The sequence below is a fragment of the Apium graveolens genome, chromosome 2, assembly GCF_009905375.1.
Source record: "Apium graveolens cultivar Ventura chromosome 2, ASM990537v1, whole genome shotgun sequence".
Taxonomy (NCBI): Eukaryota; Viridiplantae; Streptophyta; class Magnoliopsida; order Apiales; family Apiaceae; genus Apium; species Apium graveolens.
Window position 1 is genome coordinate 316,088,016 of NC_133648.1, and position 21,431 is coordinate 316,109,446.

At 35.1% G+C, this 21,431-nt stretch overlaps 1 protein-coding gene across 1 annotated transcript; it reads right to left on the reverse strand.

Annotated features, from left to right (window-relative positions):
- Positions 1-15,881: 15,881 nt before the first annotated feature.
- On the reverse strand, positions 15,882-17,306 carry LOC141704369 (uncharacterized). Its single transcript, XM_074507603.1, has 3 exons — positions 17,175-17,306; positions 16,594-17,104; positions 15,882-16,477 (listed from the first exon to the last, which is right to left on the reverse strand). The coding sequence occupies exons 1-3, from the start codon at positions 17,304-17,306 to the stop codon at positions 15,882-15,884; spliced, it is 1,239 nt and encodes a 412-aa protein (XP_074363704.1).
- Positions 17,307-21,431: the final 4,125 nt, after the last annotated feature.

The following is a 21,431-nucleotide window of genomic DNA, read 5'->3' on the forward strand; positions in this document are numbered from 1 at the left end:
TCACTCGTACACCTGCCTAGGCTCTGATACCAAAATATAGTCTTATACTTAAGATATATGAATTAGAGAAACAAACAAAGCAAGTTATGTATTTAAAGCCTTCTTCTGATATTCCAAATAAAATACTGATTACAAACTTAAAGAAAGAATTACAAAATGAATGCTAGAAAATTGGACAACGTTCCCACGATATGAGAAACTAATTCCTACAATGTCTCTTCTGATAGAATTATTCAAATAAACCTTATAAACTTGCTAGACACCCATACCAAGTCAATATAACAAAGGAGACACACGTACCATGTCTAAAACTACTACCAATAACTATACTGATGGAGACGAATTCATATTTGGTGATGTCAACTCCCTCATGCGACCTTTGTTGCATGATGACTCATCATCATCAAATAGAATAGATCATTATTTTTAGAAATTAAAAATTATTTAATTAGTCTTACATGCAAACGCATTCAATAAGGGGTAGCAGCAACATCCCGAGGAGACAACTACACAATCGATCCGACAATTAGTTAGAAATTTACTTTTTGTAGATAGAAAATAAAGATGATGGAGTAATTTTGTATTTTTAATTTTTTTTAATAAATTGCATTGCCTTTTAAATACATTAACTAGCTGTTAAGTAGAGGCTAAAGCTTCTTCTTTAGTTGCGGCATGGAAAGTCGAAGGGATAATGTGGTTCGGCAAAGGCCGGTTGACGACTTGGACAAGGGTGTCAATCACCGGAGTTGCTCTTATGTACGTAGTTAATATTTTATTCTTCATTTATAGTTTCCTCTTCTTATTGAAGTATAATTATATAAGTTGTGGAGCCTGATGTCAATGAAAAATATATACATCACAATTATAATTCAAGATTTTTTCTCATGTTTTTTCCTTATATATCTTGTACTCAACATCTCGAAATGTTTTTTATATAGTACATTAGGTTAATTTATTCTAGTTAATGAATTTTTATTTTATGCCGGCTAAATTAAAAAGTAAAGGATACTTCCACTAAGAATCACAGTACGTTACATGTGGCACCCTCCAAACCCAGGTCAGAATTTTGGGGTCCACACACACACACCTTATTAATAACCTGCTTATAACAATAATAAAGATAATAATATACAGTGACCCTACTTACCAGCTACCACGGATCACAATAGGTTAAAGTATGCACACAAGCCACATACACACACACACACTTATATTACAAACGCCCAAATCCCAACTATTTAAACTTACAACTGAATATTAAACATTATTACAAACTTTACAAACTTAAACTACTCCAAAAGTCGTTATCTAGCTTATTCCGATCAACCTAAAATCCTAGCTCTCGCACTGGATTGGGGATCCTTGCTACTAACCGATTTCTTCTTAACTGAAAAAGAGTATAAACAAAATCGCACAAATGAGCTAACTAGCTCAGCAAGTCAAATTGACAATACTGAGAATAAATAATGATCAAGTGAAATGATTTGAGGTGTCAAGTGAACAATGGATAATGATTCAGAATTGGATATTAATTCTTCATTTTAAAAACCAAGGTTAGGCTGCTGATCAGTCACGCACTAACCCCGAGCAGGGCACAAAGCTCTGCTCTAATTACTGGATCCAAGGCACACATTGGCCTAACTTGACCACCAATCTGGTCTGACCACGAATCTGGTCCACAATTTTATAAAACAATTCAATTCTATCACAATAACAGAATAAACAATGTAAAGCTAAACAAAATCATAAACAACATTGGATTTCCAATCATGAGATGGTTTCATTCTTCACAAGAAAACAATACGGGAATTACAAAGAATAGCTGTCAGCTGGTGAGAGAATTGGATAACAAAAGAATCAAAGTTTCAGAGTTATAAGGATTTGGTCTTTCAATGTATAAGGTACAATGGTTTGAGTATGTAAGCAATCTTGGTTCAGTGTTCAATATCTAGTTTGTATGTATTTGTGGAGTAATATCATATATTTATGGTTCGTATTCGGGTATTCAATAATCAATGGTTTAGAAAAAATAAGGTTTACGGCTCAAAGATCAATAAATGGAATCAAGATTTAGGGTTCAGTGCTTCAAAGCACTTGCAATATAAAACGGAACTATCAATTATTCATAATATATCTCGAGAAAATTCAGAACACTTGCCTCGTATTAGCTTGCTACATTCTACTAGCTTTCAACCACACTTCTTATTCCTCGACTACTTGCTTCCTTTTCCTATGCCTTTCCTCTTCTGCTCACATAGCATAAGCATCTATCAATACTCAACTCATATGATTCTACTCGATATAAGCTTCTATCTACCCTTCGTTTTACCCAAATCCGATTTACGGATTGAAAGATACGATTAAAGCAGTCATATAACGTGTACATACACATTTAACACGTTAATCTATGCACATATAACACATAACACATAAGATGTTTGAATGAAAATACTTTTCAAAGAAGGTTTGATGTTAAAAGGATTTTTCAGATACCTAATATGGATTTTTAAACATTTTTCAGAATTTAAACAGGTCATTGAACCATTTTTGAAACAATAAACAGGGTTCGGTTGGCCGATTCTGGCTTCAAATAATTTTATAATAATTATCGAGCCTTGAAAACAATTTAGAATAATATTTTAAAGTTCGAAACTATTTTTCGGAATTTTTAAATCAAAAACAATAATTAAATATAATTAATTAATTAATTAAAATCAATTAATAATTAATTAAATCAATTAATTAAATAATTTTCGAATTAATTGACCAATTAACTAATTAATTATTAACTAAAATTAATTAACTAATTATTTCAGATTTATTTTTGAATTAAAAATAATTCTTGGAATTAAAATAATAATTTTTAGAATTTTTAATAATTAAAAATGAATTTCTGTAATTAAAATAAATGGAATATATGATTTTTAAATAATTTTAGACAGCAATCCTATTTTTGCAAACTCTGGGAAGTTCAGGGACCAAATTTCATCGTCCCTAAAAGTTCAGGGACTAAACTGCAATTTTACAATTTATCCCGCTGAAAAAAGACGGGTTCGCCGGAGAACTCGTCTCCGGCATCCTCACACCACCACCACCTCCTGATATCATGTACTACTCACCAGGAATATAACCCAACAATCAAATCATCTTTATAACCCCAGAACTGGCCGGAAAATGCCCGAGAAGTTCGCCGATTCCAGCGAACTTTGTTTGCTTCGATTCGAGCAAACCAGGAATCGTCTGTTGATGTACTATACATGAATCGATTGCAAATTCAACAAGGAACACGATGCAATCAACAAAAATATCTAATAACCCCCAGAACAGAAACCCCTAAATTTCAATTAAGAACATTCATACGGGTCAAAAAAATCAAAAAAACAAAAAAAAACATTCATACGAGTTATAAAACCTAATTTTGAAATTTGAAAATTAAACCCAATTTTGAACATGTTATTGAACTCCAAATCAGTCATATAATATATCAAAATCATCAGGAAGAAAAGCTCTACAATATGCAATCATCAAATCATCCAAACAATCATCCGAACAAAAATTCATAATTTTAATTAAAATAATTCAAAAATAAATAAAAATATATAAAATAAACCTTTGATTCTGCAGTTCTGAAACTTGAAGAAACTGATAGAACACTTCAAAACCACCGTTTTGGTTACTAGAGCTTCCCGAGCAGATTTCAATAACACCTCCAAACTGTAGTTAGATTCTCAGAAAGTTTTATGAATATAAGTATTTTCTCTGTAAAATTATATACTTACTTGCTGCAAATGATTTTCTGTACAAAATAAAATACGGTAAAGACTATTTATAATTACGGAAAATTAGTATCCCGTTGGATCATCCCGGATATAAAATAGTACGTTTATTTATAAAAACAGATCCAAAACGGTACCGGTTTTCGGGATAATTATCCAAATCTGTACAATTTGTACTGCGGTCTTGGTCTCAGCGCCTGGTTACAAGTATTACGAAGTGATAATTATAATAGTTTAATAAAAAGATCCCGTTTATCGAAAATACGAGTTTTATTAATTTACCGAAACAAATTTTGTATCGAAAATATTACGCCGGAACCCACACAGGACAAACCGTATGCCGGATCGAAAAAGTCAAAATATAAAAAATGCTCGGAATATTGCAGTTAGGTTAGGAAGGAGTTCTCGGAAGAGTTTCAGGTTATAAAAATGTAAAAATGGGTGAAGTCGGCTGGTTCCCGATTATATAAAATGATTTAAAAATACTCGGAAAAAGAATTTATTAAATCCATAAATTTTCTATAAAATCATAAATCAACATTAAAATTAATAGAAAAATATGACAATTATCTATATTTTATTTTGGATATATAAAAATTAAAATACTCAATTTATCATATTTTTAAACACCCAAACACATATATCACTTAACAGATAATTCACAGACTAAATACTGAATATGATTAATATTTATTTATTAGCAAAAATAATTACAAGATATATCCCATATATTACATCCTTTCCCCCTTAAAAGGATTCTGTCCTCAGAATCTCCTAAGAAAACAGATGAGGGTATTTTTCTTTCATATCATTTTCTAACTCCCAGGTCGACTCTTCAACCTTTGGGTTTCTCCATAATACTCTTACTAACTTTAGCACTTTATTTCTTAACAATTTCTCTCTTTCTTCTAGAATCTCTATCGGACTCTCTACATATGACAAGTCTTCCTGGAGTTCTATTGGCTCGTATTCAATTACATGCCTGGAGTCTGGATTATACTTCTTAAGCATCAATACGTGAAAAACATTGTGAATGTGCTCCATGCGGGGCTAACGCCAACTCATAAGCTACTTTGCCAACACGCTTTAGAATATCAAAAGGTCCGACATATCTAGGGCTCAGTTTTCCTTTCTTCCCAAATCTTGTCAATCCTTTCCACGGCGACACTTTCAGCAATACTAGATTTCTTTCTTCGAATTCCATATCTTTCCTTGATTGATCTGCATACTTCTTTTGACGGTCTTGTGCTGCTATTAGTCTCTTCTGGATAACTTCAACAACTTCCTTTGTCTGTTGCACCAATTCAGGTCCAAGTATTTTGCATTCTCCTACTTCATCCCAATATACTGGAGACCGACATTTGCGTCCATAAAGAGCTTCATAGGGTGGCATCCCAATGCAGGAATGATAACTGTTGTTGTAAGCAAATTCTACCAAGGGTAAATGCTCATCCCAACTTCCTTTGAAATCAATAGCACAAACACGTAACATGTCTTCAATTTTCTGGATTGTTCGTTCACTTTGGTCGTCCGTCTGTGGATGGTAAGCTGTACTCATATTCAGTCTCGTTCCCAAACATTCTTGAAAACTTTTCCAAAATCTTGAATTAAGTCTCGGATCTCGATCAGATACGATAGACACAGGGACTACATGATGAACTACGATCTCTTTCAGGTATATATGAACCAACTTGTCTAGTGAAAATCTTTCATTTATAGGCATAAAATGAGCTGACTTGGTAAGTTTGTCCACTACAACCCAAATGGCATCGTGATTTGCTTTTGTCCTTGGTAATCCGACTATAAAATCCATGGCAATGTGCTCCCATTTTCCATTCTGGAATCTCTAATGGCTACAACAGTCCACTTGGTCTGTGGTAGTCTGCCTTGACCCTTTGACTTGTGTAGCATCTGCTAACCCATTCTGCAATTTCTCTTTTTATATCTGGCCACCAATAATTTTCCTTTAAGTCTCTATAATTTTTGTACTTCCTGGATGTATTGAATACCTTGAATTATGAGCTTCTTGTAAAATTTCATTCTTTAACTCCGTTACTGGTGGAATCCAAATTCTAGAAGAAAACCTAAGAATACCTTGATCGTCCTTTTGTGTGCACAACTTTTCACCTACCATACGATTAAGGTCCTGATCCATTATTTCCTCTTGACACTTTCTTATCTTTTCTAACAACTCTGGCTGAAAAGTCATACTATACATTTTTACTTCATCAGGCTTGCAAACTCTGATTTTCAATTCCAATTTCCGAAATTCCTTGTATATCTTCTCGGGTACTGATAACACATTCAACTTTTCTTTTCGACTTAAAGCGTTGGCCACAACATTTGCTTTGTCGGGATGGTAGTTAATCGTGCAATCGTAATCCTTAATCAACTTTAACCATCTTCTTTGTCTCATGTTAAGCTCTTTTTGTGTGAATATGTACTTCAAACTTTTGTGATCTGTATAAATCTCGCATTTTCTTCATATAAATAATGTCTCCAAATCTTCAAAGCGAATACTATGGCCGCTAGTTCCAAATCATGAGTATGATACTTTTGCTCGTGCGGTTTCAGTTACCTCGATGCATACGCAATAACCTTATCGTGCTGCATCAGAACACATCCTAGTCCCTTATGAGAAGCATCGCTATAGATTACAAAATTCCCTTGGTCATCTGGAAGTGACAAAACAGGTGCTGTAATTAATCTTTGCTTCAATTCCTGAATGCTTTCTTTTCATTTGTCGTTCCATATAAACTTTTCATTCTTCCGTATAAGCTTTGTCAATGGTGTCGCAATCCTCGAGAAATTTTGAACAAATCGCCGATAATATCCTGCTAATAGCAAGAAACATCATACTTCCGTCGGTGTTTTCGGCCTTTCCCAATTCGTAATAGCTTCAATTTTTACTGGGTCCACTTTGATCCCTTCATTACTGACTATGTGTCCTAAGAACTGAACTTCCTGTAGCCAAAACTCACACTTCGAGAATTTAGCATATAACTTTTTCTTCCTCAAAATCTCCAAAGCTGTCCTCAAATGTTCTACATAATCTTCTTCTATCTTTGAATAAATCAAAATATCATCTATAAACACGATAACAAACTTGTCCAAGTATTCCTTGAAAATCCTGTTCATCAGATCCATTAATGATGCTGGGACATTGGTTAATCCAAAAGACATCACTAAGAATTCATACTGTCCGTATCTTGTTCTGAAAGTTGTCTTTGGTATATCCTCTAGTTTAATCTTCAATTGGTGATATCCCGATCTCAAATCAATCTTGGAAAAGTACTTGGCTCCCTTAACTGGTCAAACAAATCATCAATTTGAGGTAACGGATACTTGTTTTTGATTGTAAGCATGTTGAGCTCTCGATAGTCGATGCACAGTCTCATGCTCCCATCCTTCTTCTTGACAAATAATACCGGTGCACCCCACTGGGATACACTAGGTCTAATTACTCCTTTCTCTAACAATTCTTGCAATTGCTTTGCTAGCTCCTTATTTCGACTAGCGCCATTCTGTACGGGGCCTTGGATACGGGTTCCGTTCCAGGTGCTTAGTCGATTGCAAACTCAATTTCTCTATCTGGAGGAACTCCTGGTAACTCATCTGGGAACACGTTTGGAAATTCATTGACTACCGGAATATCTTCAAGTTTTGATGGCTCCTGACTTCTATCAATTACATATGCAATGAAATGCTCGCATCCTTGTCGTATCAACCTTTTAGCTTGGATCATCGTTAAGAACTTCTTTGCTTGCTTTTGGCCCTTAAACGTTACTATCCTTTCGTCTGGCGTCTTTACAATTACCTTCTTATTATGACAGTTTATATGGGCATCGTGCTTGGATAACCAATCCATTCCTAAGATAACGTCAAACTCTCCTAGCTTAAATGGTATCAAATCCACACAGAACTTATTACCAGAAATCTCAATTTCACAATTCACACAAACTTGATTAACAGATACACGTTCTTGATTTGCCAATTCCACAGTCATTATTTTATTTAAATACTCAACTGGACAATTTAACTTACTAACAAAAACTTGAGAAATAAATGATTGAGTTACTCCCGAATCTATTAACACATTGGCACATAAAGAATTCACATTAAGCTTACCTGCCACGACATCAGTATCTGGATAGCGTTTTTCACAGACATATCAAAAACTCTAGCCCTTGGAGTCTCATTCGCTACTGGAGTAGATCCCATAATCCTCAATGCATTACTGACTGGGGCTGGAGTCTTGCAATCCCTGGCTATATGTCCTGGCTTCCCATATTTAAAACATGTAAACCCAATGGCTGGAACCTTAACTGTTGGATTCCGGGTAGGCTGATCCTTGCTCACTTGCTCTCTTGTTGGCTGGTTGCGACACTCCCTCGAATAGTGCCCTTTCTGATTACACTTGAAACAAACCACACTCAACTTATTACAAACTCCTTCGTGCTTCTTCCCACATACCGGACAATCTGGAAAAGTTAGCCTCAACATATTTGGCTGATTCACATTGGCTGGTTCACATTGGCTGGACGGTTGCCTTGACCTCCGTCGCCTGCATTCTGCTTCCTGAAATTAGAATTCCTTCCTGGCTGAAACTTGCCCTTCTTAAAATTTTGAAACTTCCTTGGCTGTGAGTGTCCTTCGTTCCCTTCAAACTTGTATAAATGGAATCAAGGTTTAGGGTTCAGTGCTTTAAAACACTTGCAATATAAAACAGAACTATCAATTATTCATAATATATCTCGAGAAAGTTCAGAACACTTGCCTTGTATTAGCTTGCTACACTCTACTAGCTTTCAACCACACTTCTTATTCCTCGACTACTTGCTTCCCTTTCCTACAGCTTGCCTCTTCTGCTCACATAGCATAAGCATCTATCGATACTCAACTCATATGATTCTACTAGATATAAGCTTCTATCTATCCTTCGTTTTACCCAAATCCGATTTACGGATTGAAAGATACGATCAAAACAGTCATATAACGTACACATACACATTTAACACGTTAATCAATGCACATATAACACATAGCACATAAGATGCTTGATTGAAAATACTTTTCAAAGAAGGTTTGATGTTAAAAGGATTTTTCAGATACCTAATATGGATTTTTAAACATTTTTCGGAATTTAAACAGGCCGTTGAACCATTTTTGAAACAATTAAACAGGGTTCGGTTGGCCGATTCCGGCTTCAAAATAATTTTATAATAATTATCGAGCCTTGAAAACTATTTGGAATAATATTTTAAAGCTCGAAACTATTTTTCAGAATTTTTAAATCAAAAATAAATAATTAAATCTAATTAAATAATTAATTAAAATCAATTAATAATTAATTAAATCAATTAATCAATTAATTTTCGAACTAATTGACCAACTAACTAATTAATTATTAACTAAAATTAATTAACTAATTAATTCAGATTTATTTTTGAATTAAAAATAATTTTTGGAATTAAAATAATAATTTTTAGAATTTTTAATAATTAAAATGAATTTTTGTAATTAAAATAAATGGAAAATATGATTTTTAAATAATTTATAAATAACAATCCTATTTTTGCAAACTCTGAAAAGTTCAGGGACCAAACTTCATCGTCCCCAAAAGTTCAGGGACTAAACTGCAATTTTGCAGTTTAGCCCGCCGGAAAACGACGGGTTCGACGGAGAACTCCTCCTCACACCACCACCACCTCCAGATATCATCTACTATTCACCAGGAATATAACCCAACAATCAAATCATCTTTATAACCCCAGAACTGGCCGAAAAATGGCCGAGAAGTTCGCCGGTTCTGACAAACTTTATTTGCTTCGATTCGAGCAAAGCAGGAATCGTCTGGTTATGTACTATACATGAATTGATTGTAAATTCAACAAGGAACACGATGCAATCAATAAAAACATATAATAACCCCTAGAACAAACCCCCCTAAATTTCAATTAAAAACATTCATACGGGTTATAAAACCTAATTTTGAAATTCGAAAATTAAACCCAATTTTGAACATGTTTTTGAACTCCAAATCAGTCATATAATATATCAAAATCATCAGGAAGAAAAGCTCTACAATATGCAATCATCAAATCATCCAAACAATCATCCGAACAAAAAATCATAATTTTAATTAAAATAATTCGAAAATAAATAAAAATATATAAAATAAACCTTTGATTATACATTTCTGAAACTTGAAGAAACTGATAGAACACTTCAAAACCTCCGTTTTGGTTACTAGAGCTTCCCAAGCAGATTTCAATAACACCTCCAAACTGTAGTTTGATTCTCAGAAAGTTTTATGAATATAAGTATTTTCTCTGTAAATTATATAATTACTGGCGGAAAATGATTTTCTGTACAAAATAAAATACGGTAAAGGCTATTTATAATTACGGAAAATTAGTATCCCGTTGGATCATCCCGGATATAAAATAGTACGTTTATTTATAAAAACAGATCCAAAACGGTACCGGTTTTCGGGATAATTATCCAAATCTGTACAATTTGTACTGCGGTCTTGGTCTCAGCGCCTGGTTACAAGTATTACGAGGTGATAATTATAATAGTTTAATAAAAAGATCACGTTTATCGAAAATACGAGTTTTATTGATTTACCGAAACAAATTTTGTATCGAAAATATTACGCCGGAACCCACACAGGACAAACCGTACGACGGATCGAAAAAGTCAAAACATGAAAAATGCTCGGAATATTGCAGTTGGGTTAGGAAGGAGTTCTCGGAAGAGTTTCGGGTTATAAAAATGTAAAAATGGGTGAAGTTGGCTGGTTCCCGATTATATAAAATGATTTAAAAATACTTGGAAAAAGAATTTATTAAATCCATAAATTTTCTATAAAATCATAAAGCAACATAAAAATTAATAGAAAAATATGACAATTATCTATATTTTATTTTGGACATATAAAAATTAAAATACTCAATTTATCATATTTTAAAACACCCAAACACATATATCACTTAACAGATAGGTCACAGAATAAATACTGAATATGATTAATATTTATTTATTAGCAAAAATAATTACAAGATATATCCCATATATTACATCCTTTCTCCCTTAAAAGGATTCTGTCCTCAGAATCTCCTAAGAAAATAGATGAGGGTATTTTTCTTTAATGTCATTTTCTAACTCTCAGGTTGACTCTTCAACCTTTGGGTTTCTCCATAATACTCTTACTAACTTTATCACTTTATTTCTTAACAATTTCTCTCTTTCTTCTAGAATCTCTATCGGACTCTCTACATATGACAAGTCTGCCTGGAGTTCTATTGGCTCGTATTCAATTACATGCCTGGAGTCTGGATTATACTTCTTAAGCATCGATACGTGAAAAACATTGTGAATGTGCTCCATGCGGGGGTAACGCCAACTCATAAGCTACTTTGCCAACACGCTTTAGAATCTCAAAAGGTCTGACATATCTAGGGCTCAGTTTTCCTTTCTTCCCAAATCTTGTCAATCCTTTCCACGACGACACTTTCAGCAATATTAGATTTCTTTTTTCGAATTCCATATCTTTCCTTGATTGATCTGCATACTTCTTTTGACGGTCTTGTGCTGCTATTAGTCTCTTCTGGATAACTTCAACAACTTTCTTTGTCTTTTGCACCAATTCAGGTCCAAGTATTTTGCATTCTCCTACTTCATCCCAATATACTCGAGATCGACATTTGCGTCCATAAAGAGCTTCATAGGGTGGCATCCCAATGCTGACATGATAACTGTTGTTGTAAGCAAATTCTACCAAGGGTAAATGCTCATCCCAACTTCCTTTGAAATCAATAGCACAAACACGTAACATGTCTTCAATTTTCTGGATTGTTCGTTCACTTTGGTCGTCCGTCTATGGATGGTAAGCTGTACTCATATTCAGTCTCGTTCCCAAACATTCTTGAAAACTTTTCCAAAATCTTGAATTAAATCTCGGATCTCGATCAGATACGATAGACACAGGGACTAGATGATGAACTACGATCTCTTTCAGGTATATATGAACCAACTTGTCTAGTGAAAATCTTTCATTTATAGGCATAAAATGAGCTGACTTGGTAAGTTTGTCCACTACAACCCAAATGACATCGCGATTTGCTTTTGTCCTTGGTAATCCGACTATAAAATCCATGGCAATGTGCTCCCATTTCCATTCTGGAATCTTTAATGGCTACAACAGTCGACTTGGTCTCTGGTGCTCTGCCTTGACCCTTTGACATGTGTAGCATCTGCTAACCCATTCTGCAATTTCTCTTTTCATATGTGGCCACCAATAATTTTCCTTTAAGTCTCTATACATTTTAGTACTTCCTGGATGGATTGAATATCTTGAATTATGAGCTTCCTGTAAAATTTCATTCTTTAACTCCGTTACTGGTGGAATCCAAATTCTAGAAGAAAATCTAAGAATACCTTGATCGTCCTTTTGTGTGCACAACTTTTCACCTACCATACGATTAAGGTCCTGATCCATTATTTCCTCTTGACACTTTCTTATCTTTTCTAACAACTCTGGCTGAAAAGTCATACTATACATTTTTACTTCATCAGGCTTGCAAACTCTGATTTTCAATTCCAATTTCTGAAATTCCTTGTATATCTTCTCGGGTACTGATAACACATTCAACTTTTCTTTTCGACTTAACGCGTTGGCCACAACATTTGCTTTACCGGGATGGTAGTTAATCGTGCAATCGTAATCCTTAATCAACTCTAACCATCTTCTTTGTCTCAGACCTAAAAGTCAAAACTCCTAACACCTTACCTAGCCTAATTCACCATGATTAAGTCAAAAATAGTACACAGAAAACAGAATTCCTCCATCACCACCAACAACCAGCACAGCTATCAGTAGTTTGCGTCGCAGATAATAATCTGATGCCACTTAACACTCCTCCCCCGCCACCAGTCACCGCAACTTCAGCCCTCGGACTCTTGTTACAGTCATCAAAATTTAAAGAAATGATGGAAATGACTACAACAGCAGAGTACTATCTGATAATTAATTCATCTGATTCTTAACCTCCCAGAAGTTGCAACTTTCCTGACGATATCCAAACGTATTTCGGATCACAGGATTTAAGTAGCTATTATAGTCTTATACTTAAGATATATGAAACATAACAAGTTATGTGTCTAAAAACTTCTTCTGATATTCCAAATGAAATACTGATTACAAACTTAAAGAAAGAATTACAAAACGAATGCTAGAAAATAGGACAATATTCCCACGATATGAGAGACTAATTCCCACAATGTCTCTTCTGATAGAATTATTCAAATAAACCCTATAAACTTGCTAGACACCCAGACCAAGTCAATATAACAAAGGAGACACACGTAGCATGTCTAAAACTACTACCAACATTCTCCTCCGTAGTTTCAAACATGTTTTCCCAGAACCTTGATACCCAATAAATTTCTCAACCTCTCAAACCTTATTGCAAACACTGCCTTAGTTAACAAATCTGCCTTCTGATTTTCACTACTAACATGTTTGACAACCACTTCCCCTCGTCCAATGCATTCTTGAATGAAGTGATATCTAACATCAATATGTTTGCTCCTCCCGTGAAATACAGAATTCTTGGCTAAATCTATAGCCGATTTATTATCAATATAAATAACAAAAGGAAGCACTTGCTTACCAGTCAGTTCCTTCAGAACATTTCTCAGCCAAATGTCTTGGCACGCAGCAGTCATGACTGCCATGAACTCTGCTTCACACGATGATAAGGCGACACACCGTTGCTTCTGTGAGACCCAAGTGACCAGACATTCATTTAAATAAAATATCATAGCCCAGTCGGCTTTCTGTCTTCAATATGTCCTGCAAGGTCACTATCGGAATAACCTGTCAACACATTGTTACCTACATCCTTTGTATACATCAAACCATATTCCAGCATCTCCTTAATGTATCGCAAAATTCGTTTAGCAACATTCAAGTGGTGGACAGTTGGTCTTTCCATATATCGACTCACTAAGCCTACTGAAAAGGCTATATCGGATCTCGTATGTACCAAGTACCGCAGTCCTCCTACCACACTCTTGAACTCCGTTGCATCTACAGCCTTCCCACCTTCGTCCTTTGTGAAATGCTCCTTTGGATCCATTGGGAATTTTCAAGGATTACATTAAGACATTCTACCCCGTTCAAGCACCTTCTTTGCGTACCCGGTCTGCTTCAACTCTTTGAACCCTTCGCCCTGCTTCACTTCTATTCCCAAATAGTAATTCAATCCCCCCATATCGCTCATCTCAAATGTATTACCTATCTGCACCTTGAAATCCTTAATGATAAACAAATTAGTTCCCGTAATGAGTAGGTCATCCACGTATACACCAACAATTAGTGACTCTATTCCTTCTCGTTTAATGTAGACGGCATGTTCATAAGGGCATCTCACGAAACCAGTATCTTCAAGTGTCTTGTTGAGCTTCGAATACCAAGCTCGAGGAGCTTGCCTAAGCCCATATAGTGCCTTAAGTAACCTATAAACTCATTTTTCTTGCCCCATTTTTACGAATCCCTCCGGTTGAGTCACATATACCTCTTCATTAATTTCCCCGTTTAGAAAAGCCATCTTGACGTGAAGATGATGCACTTCCCATGAATTTTTTGCTGCTAATGCTAGAATTAATCAAACAGTTTCAAGGCGTGTACTTGGTGCAAACAGCTCATCAAAGTCAACTCCCCTTTCTTGCACGTATCCTTTTGCAACCAAGCGAGCCTTGTGCTTCACTATGTTTTCGTTGGCATCCTTTTCAGTTTGAATATCCACTTCAATCCAACTTCTTTCTTTCCTGGTGGTAGGTTAGTGAGTTTCTAAGTTCCGTTTTTATCAATTGAATCCATTTCAGTTTGCATAGCCATTCTCCAAACATTGTCTTTCACAGCATGAGCGTATGAATTTGGTTCATCCACTCCCATCAAAAGGAGCTCATCCTCAATCTCCACTTCCTCAGTCTCTTGGTAAATGTCTGCGAGTGGTCTGAATCTTTTTGGAGTTGCACTGTCATCATATGCATCCTTGTTTAGACCCGAGCCGAAGTGTTGTGACACTGGTGTGTGTGCTTCAGATTCTTCTGTAGTGTTACCCTGTTCTTGTCTGGAATTTTCAACTTCAACAATTTCAGCTATAGGCACGTTCGGCACATCAAATAAATATGTGTTGCTTGTTTCTGACTCCCCCTGATCATTCCGATCCCAGGCCTTATGTCTTCAAAAATGATATCATGGCTCACATATAATTTATTTTCTTGAGGATCAAATAGATGGTAGGCTTTAGTCCAAGGTTCTTTGCCTAGGTTAATCACTTCCAAGCTTCTGTCATCAAGTTTTTTAAGTCTATCACCTGACACTTTCATGTGAACAACACATCCAAATATTCGGATATGTCCAATGTTAGGTTTGAACATCGTCCATGCCTCATAGGGTGTTTGCTCAGATAAGGCTCTTGTGGGCAGCCTATTGAGAACATAAACTGCATGCCTAATTGCCTCAGCCCACATTGTAGATGGCATCTTCATTTGTTTTAAGTAGCTTCTTCCCATTTCGACCACTACTGTTCGATTTCTCCTTTCGACCACGCCATTTTGTTGAGGTGTGTATGGTGCTGTAAAATGTCTAGCAATTCCTTGCTCCTCGCAATAAGAAGTAAATTCCTTTAACAGGAATTCCCCTCCACTGTCAGTTGTAAAGGTTCCAATTCCCTCTCTTTTCTCCTTTTCAACCTTAACTTCAACTTTTTTGAAAGCATCAAAGGCATCGCTCTTATTCTTGAGTATATACACCCACATAATGCAGGTGTAATCATCCACCAATAAAAAAATATACCGATTTCCGGAGAGAGTTGTGGGTGTAATAGGACCACACAAGTCTCCATGAACTAGTTCTAACGCATGATTTGCCTTAAAATTTAACTGAGCAGGAAAGGATTTTCTTACTTGTTTAGCCATTAAACACCTGCTGTAAATTTTCTTCGGTTCTGCAATAGCAGGCATCCCTTTCACCATTTTTTTCTTCGACATCAACTCCATAGAGTGGAAGTTTACATGCCCAAGATGCGAGTGTCAGAGCCAGGAGATTTCCTCAGATTTTGTAAGCAGATAAACACTGTCCCATGGTTCTATGACAATTTTGTAGAGTCTGTTACTTGATCTCGTTACCTTCATCAGCAATTTCCTTTGATTATCATATACTCGAAGTAAGTCACCACTGATCACAACTTTATTTCCCCTCTCAGATAATTGGCCAAGGCTGATGATATTATTTTGTAAGGTCGGGATGTAGTAGAAGTCCTGTAGTGTTCTTTCTTCTCCGTTCTTACACTTGAGCTTTATTGATCCTTTTCCCTCAATTTTAATCGTTGATCCGTCATAAAACCTTACATTTCCACCAACACTTTTGTTTAAGACACTGAACTTTGACTCATCACCCGTCATGTGGTTGCTCGCACCATTGTCTAAGTACCAGGCACTTGATTCAGCCACCTTTCCATAACCTGCATATAGTAGTTCTGTTGTTGCTTCTCCTTTGTTCAAAAGAACCAAATTCTTCTCCCTTCCTTCGAATTTTGCAAACAGCAGAGCTGGCTCATCATCCTCAATAGCTGCAATATTAACCTCTGGTTTCAATTCCCTTCCTCGACGAGGTCTTCTGCACTCTGCTGCATAATGTCCCAATATGCCGGAATTGAAACATCTTACTTGGCTTTTATCTCGATTTTTAGCCATAGAATGGATTAATGGATTTGGGCTCGTCCCTTATGTACTGAATTTCTACCTGAGGCTCCTTGATTTAACCTTTTCAGCCACTCTTCTCGTGTGAGTAACAGTTTTTCGCCTTCGTTGTCTCTCTTTCGCCATTCCTCCCCTGTCAACATTAACTGTGCGTCATTGGTAGTGACAGTTCCCCTCAGCCTTTCTTCGTGAGCCTTCAGTGCCCCAATTGCTTCTTCAAGAGACATGGTTTCCAGATTTCCAAATTGTTCTAACGTGGAAGCAATTTGGAGGAACTTGGATGGGACGACACACAATAGCTTCTTTACCACGTACGACTCAGCCACAGGCTCTCCTATTGCTCGTATATTTGATACGATGCCATTGATTTTCATGTAAAAATCATCTATCTGATCAGCATCCTTCATGGTTAAGGATTCGAATTCGGCTTTCAGCGTCTGAACCTTCGCCTGTTTAACTTTGTCTGCTCCTTGACTCATGGTTTTGATCGCCTCCCAGGCATCTTTGGCTATTTTCTTCTCAGCAATTGACAACAGGTATTCTTCAGGGATACCCTGATAAATCATAGCCAGTGCAATCTTATATGTCTTACTGTCGATGACTCCTTTGGGGTCGTTGCTTTACAGCCTCCCACACTCCATATGCCTTCATGTAGATACTCATCTTCATCGACCATGCCGAATAGTTCCTTTTTGTCAGAGTCGGGTAACTAAGGCCAAGAGACCCTTTGAACTTATCCATCCCAGTCTTTGACATTCACTCGTACACCTGCCTAGGCTCTGATACCAAAATATAGTCTTATACTTAAGATATATGAATTAGAGAAACAAACAAAGCAAGTTATGTATTTAAAGCCTTCTTCTGATATTCCAAATAAAATACTGATTACAAACTTAAAGAAAGAATTACAAAATGAATGCTAGAAAATTGGACAACGTTCCCACGATATGAGAAACTAATTCCTACAATGTCTCTTCTGATAGAATTATTCAAATAAACCTTATAAACTTGCTAGACACCCATACCAAGTCAATATAACAAAGGAGACACACGTACCATGTCTAAAACTACTACCAATAACTATACTGATGGAGACGAATTCATATTTGGTGATGTCAACTCCCTCATGCGACCTTTGTTGCATGATGACTCATCATCATCAAATAGAATAGATCATTATTTTTAGAAATTAAAAATTATTTAATTAGTCTTACATGCAAACGCATTCAATAAGGGGTAGCAACAACATCCCGAGGAGACAACTACACAATCGATCCGACAATTAGTTAGAAATTTACTTTTTGTAGATAGAAAATAAAGATGATGGAGTAATTTTGTATTTTTAATTTTTTTTAATAAATTGCATTGCCTTTTAAATACATTAACTAGCTGTTAAGTAGAGGCTAAAGCTTCTTCTTTAGTTGCGGCATGGAAAGTCGAAGGGATAATGTGGTTCGGCAAAGGCCGGTTGACGACTTGGACAAGGGTGTCAATCACCGGAGTTGCTCTTATGTACGTAGTTAATATTTTATTCTTCATTTATAGTTTCCTCTTCTTATTGAAGTATAATTATATAAGTTGTGGAGCCTGATGTCAATGAAAAATATATACATCACAATTATAATTCAAGATTTTTTCTCATGTTTTTTCCTTATATATCTTGTACTCAACATCTCGAAATGTTTTTTATATAGTACATTAGGTTAATTTATTCTAGTTAATGAATTTTTATTTTATGCCGGCTAAATTAAAAAGTAAAGGATACTTCCACTAAGAATCACAGTACGTTACATGTGGCACCCTCCAAACCCAGGTCAGAATTTTGGGGTCCACACACACACACCTTATTAATAACCTGCTTATAACAATAATAAAGATAATAATATACAGTGACCCTACTTACCAGCTACCACGGATCACAATAGGTTAAAGTATGCACACAAGCCACATACACACACACACACTTATATTACAAACGCCCAAATCCCAACTATTTAAACTTACAACTGAATATTAAACATTATTACAAACTTTACAAACTTAAACTACTCCAAAAGTCGTTATCTAGCTTATTCCGATCAACCTAAAATCCTAGCTCTCGCACTGGATTGGGGATCCTTGCTACTAACCGATTTCTTCTTAACTGAAAAAGAGTATAAACAAAATCGCACAAATGAGCTAACTAGCTCAGCAAGTCAAATTGACAATACTGAGAATAAATAATGATCAAGTGAAATGATTTGAGGTGTCAAGTGAACAATGGATAATGATTCAGAATTGGATATTAATTCTTCATTTTAAAAACCAAGGTTAGGCTGCTGATCAGTCACGCACTAACCCCGAGCAGGGCACAAAGCTCTGCTCTAATTACTGGATCCAAGGCACACATTGGCCTAACTTGACCACCAATCTGGTCTGACCACGAATCTGGTCCACAATTTTATAAAACAATTCAATTCTATCACAATAACAGAATAAACAATGTAAAGCTAAACAAAATCATAAACAACATTGGATTTCCAATCATGAGATGGTTTCATTCTTCACAAGAAAACAATACGGGAATTACAAAGAATAGCTGTCAGCTGGTGAGAGAATTGGATAACAAAAGAATCAAAGTTTCAGAGTTATAAGGATTTGGTCTTTCAATGTATAAGGTACAATGGTTTGAGTATGTAAGCAATCTTGGTTCAGTGTTCAATATCTAGTTTGTATGTATTTGTGGAGTAATATCATATATTTATGGTTCGTATTCGGGTATTCAATAATCAATGGTTTAGAAAAAATAAGGTTTACGGCTCAAAGATCAATAAATGGAATCAAGATTTAGGGTTCAGTGCTTCAAAGCACTTGCAATATAAAACGGAACTATCAATTATTCATAATATATCTCGAGAAAATTCAGAACACTTGCCTCGTATTAGCTTGCTACATTCTACTAGCTTTCAACCACACTTCTTATTCCTCGACTACTTGCTTCCTTTTCCTATGCCTTTCCTCTTCTGCTCACATAGCATAAGCATCTATCAATACTCAACTCATATGATTCTACTCGATATAAGCTTCTATCTACCCTTCGTTTTACCCAAATCCGATTTACGGATTGAAAGATACGATTAAAGCAGTCATATAACGTGTACATACACATTTAACACGTTAATCTATGCACATATAACACATAACACATAAGATGTTTGAATGAAAATACTTTTCAAAGAAGGTTTGATGTTAAAAGGATTTTTCAGATACCTAATATGGATTTTTAAACATTTTTCAGAATTTAAACAGGTCATTGAACCATTTTTGAAACAATAAACAGGGTTCGGTTGGCCGATTCTGGCTTCAAATAATTTTATAATAATTATCGAGCCTTGAAAACAATTTAGAATAATATTTTAAAGTTCGAAACTATTTTTCGGAATTTTTAAATCAAAAACAAATAATTAATATAATTAATTAATTAATTAAAATCAATTAATAATTAATTAAATCAATTAATTAAATAATTTTCGAATTAATTGACCAATTAACTAATTAATTATTAACTAAAATTAATTAACTAATTATTTCAGATTTATTTTTGAATTAAAAATAATTCTTGGAATTAAAATAATAATTTTTAGAATTTTTAATAATTAAAAATGAATTTCTGTAATTAAAATAAATGGAATATATGATTTTTAAATAATTTTAGACAGCAATCCTATTTTGCAAACTCTGGGAAGTTCAGGGACCAAATTTCATCGTCCCTAAAAGTTCAGGGACTAAACTGCAATTTTACAATTTATCCCGCTGAAAAAAGACGGGTTCGCCGGAGAACTCGTCTCCGGCATCCTCACACCACCACCACCTCCTGATATCATGTACTACTCACCAGGAATATAACCCAACAATCAAATCATCTTTATAACCCCAGAACTGGCCGGAAAATGCCCGAGAAGTTCGCCGATTCCAGCGAACTTTGTTTGCTTCGATTCGAGCAAACCAGGAATCGTCTGTTGATGTACTATACATGAATCGATTGCAAATTCAACAAGGAACACGATGCAATCAACAAAATATCTAATAACCCCCAGAACAGAAACCCCTAAATTTCAATTAAGAACATTCATACGGGTCAAAAAAATCAAAAAAACAAAAAAAAACATTCATACGAGTTATAAAACCTAATTTTGAAATTTGAAAATTAAACCCAATTTTGAACATGTTATTGAACTCCAAATCAGTCATATAATATATCAAAATCATCAGGAAGAAAAGCTCTACAATATGCAATCATCAAATCATCCAAACAATCATCCGAACAAAAATTCATAATTTTAATTAAAATAATTCAAAAATAAATAAAAATATATAAAATAAACCTTTGATTCTGCAGTTCTGAAACTTGAAGAAACTGATAGAACACTTCAAAACCACCGTTTTGGTTACTAGAGCTTCCCGAGCAGATTTCAATAACACCTCCAAACTGTAGTTAGATTCTCAGAAAGTTTTATGAATATAAGTATTTTCTCTGTAAAATTATATACTTACTTGCTGCAAATGATTTTCTGTACAAAATAAAATACGGTAAAGACTATTTATAATTACGGAAAATTAGTATCCCGTTGGATCATCCCGGATATAAAATAGTACGTTTATTTATAAAAACAGATCCAAAACGGTACCGGTTTTCGGGATAATTATCCAAATCTGTACAATTTGTACTGCGGTCTTGGTCTCAGCGCCTGGTTACAAGTATTACGAAGTGATAATTATAATAGTTTAATAAAAAGATCCCGTTTATCGAAAATACGAGTTTTATTAATTTACCGAAACAAATTTTGTATCGAAAATATTACGCCGGAACCCACACAGGACAAACCGTATGCCGGATCGAAA